We start from the raw sequence: 10,179 nt of genomic DNA, 5'->3' as shown, positions 1-10,179 counted from the left end.
CAAATTAGGACCAAATTTGTTAATCAAAGTGTCACATTAATCAGCTCGACGAGATCTTTAAAATGACACAACACATCATGATTGCATCTTGATGAATTTCCAAGACAAATAGTACTTTATGTGCTCAAACACAAAACTTTTGTGACTTTTCAAACTTTGAAGCTCGATAACTTCGGCAAATTAGGACCAAATTTGTTAAACAAAGTGTCACATTAATCAGCTCGACGAGATTTTGAAGATGTCACAACACATCATGATTGCATCTTGATGAATTTCCAAGACAAATAGTACTTTATGTGCTCAAACACAAAACTTTTGTGACTTTTCACACTTTGTAGATCGATAACTTCGGCAAATGAGACCCAAATTTGTTAAACAAAGTGTCAAATTAATCAGCTCGACGAGATCTTTAAAATGACACAACACATCATGATTGCATCTTGATGAATTTCCATGAAAAATAGTACTTTATGTGCTCAAACACCCAACTTTTGTGACTTTTCAAACTTTGAAGCTCGATAACTTCGGCAAATTAGGACCAAATTTGTTAATCAAAGTGTCACATTAATCAGCTCGACGAGATCTTTAAAATGACACAACACATCATGATTGCATCTTGATGAATTTCCAAGACAAATAGTACTTTATGTGCTCAAACACCCAACTTTTGTGACTTTTCAAACTTTGAAGCTCGATAACTTCGGCAAATTAGGACCAAATTTGTTAAACAAAGTGTCAAATTAATCAGCTCGACGAGATTTTGAAGATGTCACAACACATCATGATTGCATCTTGATGAATTTCCATGAAAAATAGTACTTTATGTGCTCAAACACACAACTTTTGTGACTTTTCAAACTTTGAAGCTCGATAACTTCGGCAAATTAGGACCAAATTTGTTAAACAAAGTGTCACATTAATCAGCTCGACGAGATTTTGAAGATGTCACAACACATCATGATTGCATCTTGATGAATTTCCAAGACAAATAGTACTTTATGTGCTCAAACACCCAACTTTTGTGACTTTTCAAACTTTGAAGCTCGATAACTTCGGCAAATTAGGACCAAATTTGTTAATCAAAGTGTCACATTAATCAGCTCGACGAGATCTTTAAAATGACACAACACATCATGATTGCATCTTGATGAATTTCCAAGACAAATAGTACTTTATGTGCTCAAACACCCAACTTTTGTGACTTTTCAAACTTTGAAGCTCGATAACTTCGGCAAATTAGGACCAAATTTGTTAATCAAAGTGTCACATTAATCAGCTCGACGAGATCTTTAAAATGACACAACACATCATGATTGCATCTTGATGAATTTCCATGAAAAATAGTACTTTATGTGCTCAAACACAAAACTTTTGTGACTTTTCAAACTTTGAAGCTCGATAACTTCGGCAAATTAGGACCAAATTTGTTAAACAAAGTGTCACATTAATCAGCTCGACGAGATTTTGAAGATGTCACAACACATCATGATTGCATCTTGATGAATTTCCAAGACAAATAGTACTTTATGTGCTCAAACACAAAACTTTTGTGACTTTTCACACTTTGTAGATCGATAACTTCGGCAAATGAGACCCAAATTTGTTAAACAAAGTGTCAAATTAATCAGCTCGACGAGATCTTTAAAATGACACAACACATCATGATTGCATCTTGTTGAATTTCCACGACAAATAGTACTTTATGTGCTCAAACACCCAACTTTTGTGACTTTTCAAACTTTGAAGCTCGATAACTTCGGCAAATTAGGACCAAATTTGTTAAACAAAGTGTCACATTAATCAGCTCGACGAGATTTTGAAGATGTCACAACACATCATGATTGCATCTTGATGATTTTCCAAGACAAATAGTACTTTATGTGCTCAAACACCCAACTTTTGTGACTTTTCAAACTTTGAAGCTCGATAACTTCGGCAAATTAGGACCAAATTTGTTAATCAAAGTGTCACATTAATCAGCTCGACGAGATCTTTAAAATGACACAACACATCATGATTGCATCTTGATGAATTTCCAAGACAAATAGTACTTTATGTGCTCAAACACCCAACTTTTGTGACTTTTCAAACTTTGAAGCTCGATAACTTCGGCAAATAAGGACCAAATTTGTTACACAAAGTGTCAAATTAATCAGCTCGACGAGATCTTTAAAATGACACAACACATCATGATTGCATCTTGATTAATTTCCATGAAAAATAGTACTTTATGTGCTCAAACACCCAACTTTTGTGACTTTTCAAACTTTGAAGCTCGATAACTTCGGCAAATTAGGACCAAATTTGTTAAACAAAGTGTCAAATTAATCAGCTCGACGAGATTTTGAAGATGTCACAACACATCATGATTGCATCTTGATGAATTTCCATGAAAAATAGTACTTTATGTGCTCAAACACACAACTTTTGTGACTTTTCAAACTTTGAAGCTCGATAACTTCGGCAAATTAGGACCAAATTTGTTAAACAAAGTGTCACATTAATCAGCTCGACGAGATTTTGAAGATGTCACAACACATCATGATTGCATCTTGATGAATTTCCAAGACAAATAGTACTTTATGTGCTCAAACACCCAACTTTTGTGACTTTTCAAACTTTGAAGCTCGATAACTTCGGCAAATTAGGACCAAATTTGTTAATCAAAGTGTCACATTAATCAGCTCGACGAGATCTTTAAAATGACACAACACATCATGATTGCATCTTGATGAATTTCCAAGACAAATAGTACTTTATGTGCTCAAACACCCAACTTTTGTGACTTTTCAAACTTTGAAGCTCGATAACTTCGGCAAATTAGGACCAAATTTGTTAATCAAAGTGTCACATTAATCAGTTCGACGAGATCTTTAAAATGACACAACACATCATGATTGCATCTTGATGAATTTCCATGAAAAATAGTACTTTATGTGCTCAAACACAAAACTTTTGTGACTTTTCAAACTTTGAAGCTCGATAACTTCGGCAAATTAGGACCAAATTTGTTAAACAAAGTGTCACATTAATCAGCTCGACGAGATTTTGAAGATGTCACAACACATCATGATTGCATCTTGATGAATTTCCAAGACAAATAGTACTTTATGTGCTCAAACACAAAACTTTTGTGACTTTTCACACTTTGTAGATCGATAACTTCGGCAAATGAGACCCAAATTTGTTAAACAAAGTGTCAAATTAATCAGCTCGACGAGATCTTTAAAATGACACAACACATCATGATTGCATCTTGATGAATTTCCATGAAAAATAGTACTTTATGTGCTCAAACACCCAACTTTTGTGACTTTTCAAACTTTGAAGCTCGATAACTTCGGCAAATTAGGACCAAATTTGTTAATCAAAGTGTCACATTAATCAGCTCGACGAGATCTTTAAAATGACACAACACATCATGATTGCATCTTGATGAATTTCCAAGACAAATAGTACTTTATGTGCTCAAACACCCAACTTTTGTGACTTTTCAAACTTTGAAGCTCGATAACTTCGGCAAATTAGGACCAAATTTGTTAAACAAAGTGTCAAATTAATCAGCTCGACGAGATTTTGAAGATGTCACAACACATCATGATTGCATCTTGATGAATTTCCATGAAAAATAGTACTTTATGTGCTCAAACACACAACTTTTGTGACTTTTCAAACTTTGAAGCTCGATAACTTCGGCAAATTAGGACCAAATTTGTTAAACAAAGTGTCACATTAATCAGCTCGACGAGATTTTGAAGATGTCACAACACATCATGATTGCATCTTGATGAATTTCCAAGACAAATAGTACTTTATGTGCTCAAACACCCAACTTTTGTGACTTTTCAAACTTTGAAGCTCGATAACTTCGGCAAATTAGGACCAAATTTGTTAATCAAAGTGTCACATTAATCAGCTCGACGAGATCTTTAAAATGACACAACACATCATGATTGCATCTTGATGAATTTCCAAGACAAATAGTACTTTATGTGCTCAAACACCCAACTTTTGTGACTTTTCAAACTTTGAAGCTCGATAACTTCGGCAAATTAGGACCAAATTTGTTAATCAAAGTGTCACATTAATCAGCTCGACGAGATCTTTAAAATGACACAACACATCATGATTGCATCTTGATGAATTTCCATGAAAAATAGTACTTTATGTGCTCAAACACAAAACTTTTGTGACTTTTCAAACTTTGAAGCTCGATAACTTCGGCAAATTAGGACCAAATTTGTTAAACAAAGTGTCACATTAATCAGCTCGACGAGATTTTGAAGATGTCACAACACATCATGATTGCATCTTGATGAATTTCCAAGACAAATAGTACTTTATGTGCTCAAACACAAAACTTTTGTGACTTTTCACACTTTGTAGATCGATAACTTCGGCAAATGAGACCCAAATTTGTTAAACAAAGTGTCAAATTAATCAGCTCGACGAGATCTTTAAAATGACACAACACATCATGATTGCATCTTGTTGAATTTCCACGACAAATAGTACTTTATGTGCTCAAACACCCAACTTTTGTGACTTTTCAAACTTTGAAGCTCGATAACTTCGGCAAATTAGGACCAAATTTGTTAAACAAAGTGTCAAATTAATCAGCACGACGAGATCTTTAAAATGACACAACACATCATGATTGCATCAGTAGTGTGTTATTACCGATTTTGGCTCGCTTCCCCCCACCACTTTACCTCCCCCCACCACTTTACTTCCCCCCACCACTTTACTTCCCCCCACCACTTTACTTCCCCCCACCACTTTACTTCCCCCCACCACTTTACCTCCCCCCACCACTTTACCTCCCCCACCACTTTAATTCCCCCACCTCTTTACTTCTCCATAAACTATTTTTGACATGTCACAGAATAATTAGTAACTCGAAACATCTTGTTCGAAAGCATGAATTGTTGTCCTTCAGTATCTGTTATGATGACACATATGAGCGGAGAAAAGTCACTGAGAAATTTTAGTCAAGAAGAACTTAAATCTTTACCCATAGATTATCTAATACAATATGCAAATTCTTTCGAATTGTTGGATATTTGGGGAAAACTTCCAACGGAATATAAGACAAACTTTACCCTTCAAGTGAAGTTACCATGTTTTGTTCATTATAATCGACCAGAATGGAGAACACAAGTTGATGGACCCCCAGACTCTCAAGAAAAGTGTTATTTTTGTAATAAAGTATACACACATCATATTATTATTTAACTATGTGTAAAGTGACTTAATAAACACTAGTGAATAATAAAGTGGATATTTATATTTTTAATCATATAACAAGTGTGTGTGTGTGTGTCTTATTCAACGATGAATATTAACATGGTGGTTTACCTGTTCTTCATGAATATATTCTTATAGGGGTTATTAAAATTTTCATTCGAATGTTTGATTCCGATTGTGATTAGGTAATAAAAAGGCAGTATTAAATAATATATGGTTTATTTAAATTTCATCCACCTTTCTCGCTCACTTAAAATAAACTGTTTTCTTAATTTTTTTGTTTTTCCTCTTATAGTTCGAATGATTGGATTGTTGAGAACATATAATTCTGGATTGTATGTTGGGGTTTCTTCTATGTCCCAGCTCTCATCAACTAAAGGGTTGGAAGTTGATTGACCATCCCGCTTCTCATCGTGTGATCGACTTGCCTCTACATCCTGGTTCACATCATTTACTTGGTTCGAAAGAGGTTCTTGAAACATCTCTGATTTGTTGTCCATATCTGTTTCACAAAAATAAAAGTTAAAAATTTTGTTTACAATTTTCTTTTGTTGATTTTTTCTCGAAGTGTTTCTTCTTCATTTATATTCGAATAAAGTTCGATTAACTTTCTTTTTCTTATTTGTTGAAGCTTTATTAGTGTTTCAAGATCCTTTATTTTATCTTTGGTTGCATCCATGGATTGTTCGAGCAAAGTCAAACGTTTTTGATGTTTTTCCCAACGAGATGCTCTCGTGTCCTGCTGTTTTTTTTCATCCATTATAATTTCCTCTGGATTACTTTTTTCAAACACCCATTTTTGAGCTTCAGTGCTTTCATTACAACGTAAAGAATTATTTAAATTGCTTATGGCCTCTTCTATTTCATCCAATATTAGTGGTGATTGTGCAAGGTTTTGAATAGTTTTTGAATCATTAGAAGGATTTGTTGTACCTTCAGATAATATTTTGTGTAGCTCCTCTTCCTCCTCCTCCTTACCATCCAACTCATCTTCCACTAATATTGGTGAATTTGGAATTTGTTTTGCCCCCTGAAGAAGTGTCACAATTGGTTGTTGGTTGGATTTTTTTCCAATCACCACTTGATGATGTATATTAGCTGGACCCTCTTCACATAGTGATTTTAAGAAATAAACGTTTGGTTTGCTACACATGTTATAATAGAAGTATTAAATAAATTTTACACTTACTATGTTTGGTTGATGAAACTAAAATGATGAAGGAGTGCTCGATCCGATCGTATTTATTTCAGCACCGACATATAAAAAATAATAAAAAACTTTATTTTTTAAAAGGAATAATATCTTATACCACCCCAAATAAGGTGTTTAACCAATTTTGGGTTTTTTAATTGCTTTTATGGTAATCACATGGGAACTTTTTGATATTAATTTTCTGTTTTTTAATTCAATAACGTAATAATCAAAAACTTTATTTTTTAAAAGAAATAATATCTTATACCATCCCAAATAAGGTGTTTAACCAATTTTGGGTTCTTTAATTGCTTTTATGGTAATCACATGGGAACTTTTTGATATTAATTTTCTGTTTTTTAATTCAATAATAACGTAATAATAAAAAACTTTATTTTTTAAAAGAAATAATATCTTATACCACCCCAAATAAGGTGTTTAACCAATTTTGGGTTTTTTAATTGCTTTTATGGTAATCACATGGGAACTTTTTGATATTAATTTTCTGTTTTTTAATTCAATAATAACGTAATAATCAAAAACTTTATTTTTTAAAAGAAATAATATCTTATACCATCCCAAATAAGGTGTTTAACCAATTTTGGGTTCTTTAATTGCTTTTATGGTAATCACATGGGAACTTTTTGATATTAATTTTCTGTTTTTTAATTCAATAATAACGTAATAATCAAAAACTTTATTTTTTAAAAGGAATAATATCTTATACCATCCCAAATAAGGTGTTTAACCAATTTTGGGTTTTTTAATTGCTTTTATGGTAATCACATGGGAACTTTTTGATATTAATTTTCTGTTTTTTGCATTCAATAATAACGTAATAATAAAAAACTTTATCTTTTAAAAGGAATAATATCTTATTGAGATTCCATCACAATGACTTCCCCTATCTAAGTGATTATAGTTAACAAAATATGGTAATATCATTTGACAACATAATACGCTGCACGTATTACAGTATTTCAGTATCGATTAAGATGTGGTCAGCTTATGTTCAAGAAAAACCAGCCTTTAATTTGGTTTCATCAATAGAAAACTTAGCCCAACATTTTAGAGATTTGGAGTTTGATGCAGAACATGAAGCCATATATGGAATGGAAAAATTATATACATATGAAGAATGTAAAGAAATCGGTGAAAAATATCGAAACGCAGTACAAGCCTGTAATATGTTTTTGCATACATCTGATTTAAGAACCTTTTTAACAACGTTAGAAGATTTAGGATTAAAAGATTCTTTAGATGAAGTATTAAAGTTTATACCAAAAGAAACCAGGAAATGAAGGATAAAATGTATAAAAGATATTAAAGAATTATTAAATAAATTGGTTTTATTCAAATATTTAAATAGTTTTCATATAAAAAATAAACATTAGATAATGCACAAATACATGTAGATTTAATATGATACAAACATCTAGCTTCTGCATGTTGAATTTTCAATCCTTCTTCGAGTTCTAAAACCGGCTTGAATGAGTACTTTCTAACATAATCAGCTTTTTCCTTCCCCTTTACATACACATGATTTGCTTTTTCTGTTAAACTTCTTATTATCTTGGAAAACTCATGAATGGGGGTATATCCTTGATCCCATGGAAGCCGATGGTGATTCCTCATTAACCAAACCGCTTGTTTATAGCACTCAGGTGATAGGAGAGATATTTTGTGTGGTGGTTTAAAAATATAGTGACATATTTTTTCTCCATCGTAGGCTGCTAGTTCTTTGGGAATAAATTTATTTTCCACTAAAAACCCTTGCACATCAATCACCAATACTTTCATACTTTTAATTCTTCAAACTTTTTAAACATTGTTTTTTTGTTGGTATAGTTTTTAATTTGTTGCTTTAATTTTTGTAAATTTTCTATGTAAATAGACAAATTCACTTTGAATTCTGAAAACATTTTGATATGTATTGCGGAATTATCCTCCATTTTATAGCTGTTAGCAAGCATGCCCATTAAAGTTCTTTAACACTTTTTGTTATCTTTACATCTTCGAATATTCAAAACTGTCATCACATTTTTAATTGTTCAAACTTTAGGAAAGTAGATTTCATGATAGAATATTCTCTAATCCAACATTTAAGATTTCATGGATTTTCTAAAAAGGATTCAAGTCTATTTACCAAAATGCTCAAAATGACTTGTAGTATTTTTATAAACAATCTTTCAATTAAACCCAATATTTTTTCTAATACCTAATATACATAGTCATTTGTGGTGGGAATTTAAAGCTGTTTTACAATTTTTGTAAGTGGATTGTAACTAAATATTTTGTCATGAATAATGAGACAATAGGCCGTCGTTTTATCAGACATTTTTTCTGCAGTTTCAAATTCCACTCTCATAGTGACTGGTCCAGTTTGAAGTAAATCTCTTTGATGGGTGCAATTGATATAAACAAGGGGTGCTTTATCTTTGAATTCTGATGGAGTGAAAATCGATTCTTGTGTGTTATTATAGTAAACCTGACGAAATTCAGAAAACATTTCATACAGCGTTGCAAATTTATTGTTTTTAAAATCCAGTTGCAAATCACCATACGGATATCTTTCAGAATTTAAATAGACATTTACATTTCGTAGGTCACAGTGATCAAATTTGCTCATATCCTTTTTAAGATTGTCTCTTTTATCTTTTTGAAATGCAAGTATAACATGGCGAGGAGTTTCAATTTTGGTTGATGTCTTTACCGGCCAATTATGTCTGGTGGTTTCTAATAACTCCGGATATTCAACTAATTCCCAACTTCGAAAAGTTAGTAGGATGTCAATATTTTTGTCAATAATTTTTGTAAGTGCTAATTCCTGTGGAATTGCTACTGTCAAGTGTGGAACTCTCCAACAGAGTTTTGTTATCGTAAGTCTCGGTTTTTCTGTAGATTCTGCTGTTTGCACCAATGCATTGGAATCGTCGTTGGCTCTAACTAGAATTAATTCTTGATGTGAATTTAAAATTATTTTCTTGTAATCTTCAAAGAAACCAGAGTACATCTTGAGAGGAATACATAAAGAAACATTTCCATTAGAGTCTACCATAATGATTTTTTCTTTTTTTTCCGCTGGATACCATCCAGCATTTTGAAGCTTAACGCTTTCATTTAAATTATATGATAAATAACCTTTCATGGTTGATGTTATACCAATATCTCGCACTGAGTCAATTGTCACTCCATTTAAAACATATCTCAACTCTTTGAATAAAAACGCAGCGGCATTATTTATCAAGTATGTATTTGTAAGTGGCATACCATCCTCTTTAGTAACCTTTAATTCGAGGTAAAGTTCACTTTTGCATGGTAAAGGATATTTCCCGGTTTGTTGTAAAGATATTCTAATTTCATCATTCAACCCCAATTTAGTGGGATTGAATGGTTCAAAAGAGAGCACTTCCCAACTCAAAATTGAATCATCAATAAGAACTTTTTCTTGAACGTTTATATGTTCCATTTTTTAATGTAAATCCCAGGGAAATAAGAAACCGTTTATTCAAAGGTGTTAACCCTCTTGTGTATTTTTTTGTACTATCAGAGTTTTGTTGTTTACCGAGGATATTAAGCGTTCTGCCAAAATCTAGGTTTGGTGTTCTATTATACAAAATTACCATCCCGAGTCCAAGCGTTTAAGATGAAGTCTTAACGTCACGGATTCTTCTTGAAAATTAATCAAATTACCTTCTTGATCAACTAGTTTTACAGTTATTTTATCTATAATATTCACA

The 10,179-nt window shown here is 32.3% G+C and overlaps 1 protein-coding gene across 1 annotated transcript; it reads right to left on the bottom strand.

The window, feature by feature from the left end:
- Window positions 1-8,687: 8,687 nt before the first annotated feature.
- Window positions 8,688-9,908, bottom strand: LOC136349994 (uncharacterized). The gene has a single exon (XM_066301545.1). The coding sequence runs from the start codon at window positions 9,906-9,908 to the stop codon at window positions 8,688-8,690; it is 1,221 nt and encodes a 406-aa protein (XP_066157642.1).
- Between the last annotated feature and the right edge of the window lie 271 nt (window positions 9,909-10,179).

Source organism: Euwallacea fornicatus, unplaced genomic scaffold (assembly GCF_040115645.1).
Source record: "Euwallacea fornicatus isolate EFF26 unplaced genomic scaffold, ASM4011564v1 scaffold_82, whole genome shotgun sequence".
NCBI lineage: Eukaryota > Metazoa > Arthropoda > Insecta > Coleoptera > Curculionidae > Euwallacea > Euwallacea fornicatus.
Note: the sequence above shows the minus strand (reverse complement) of the source record. Positions and strands in the feature narration are given on the sequence as shown.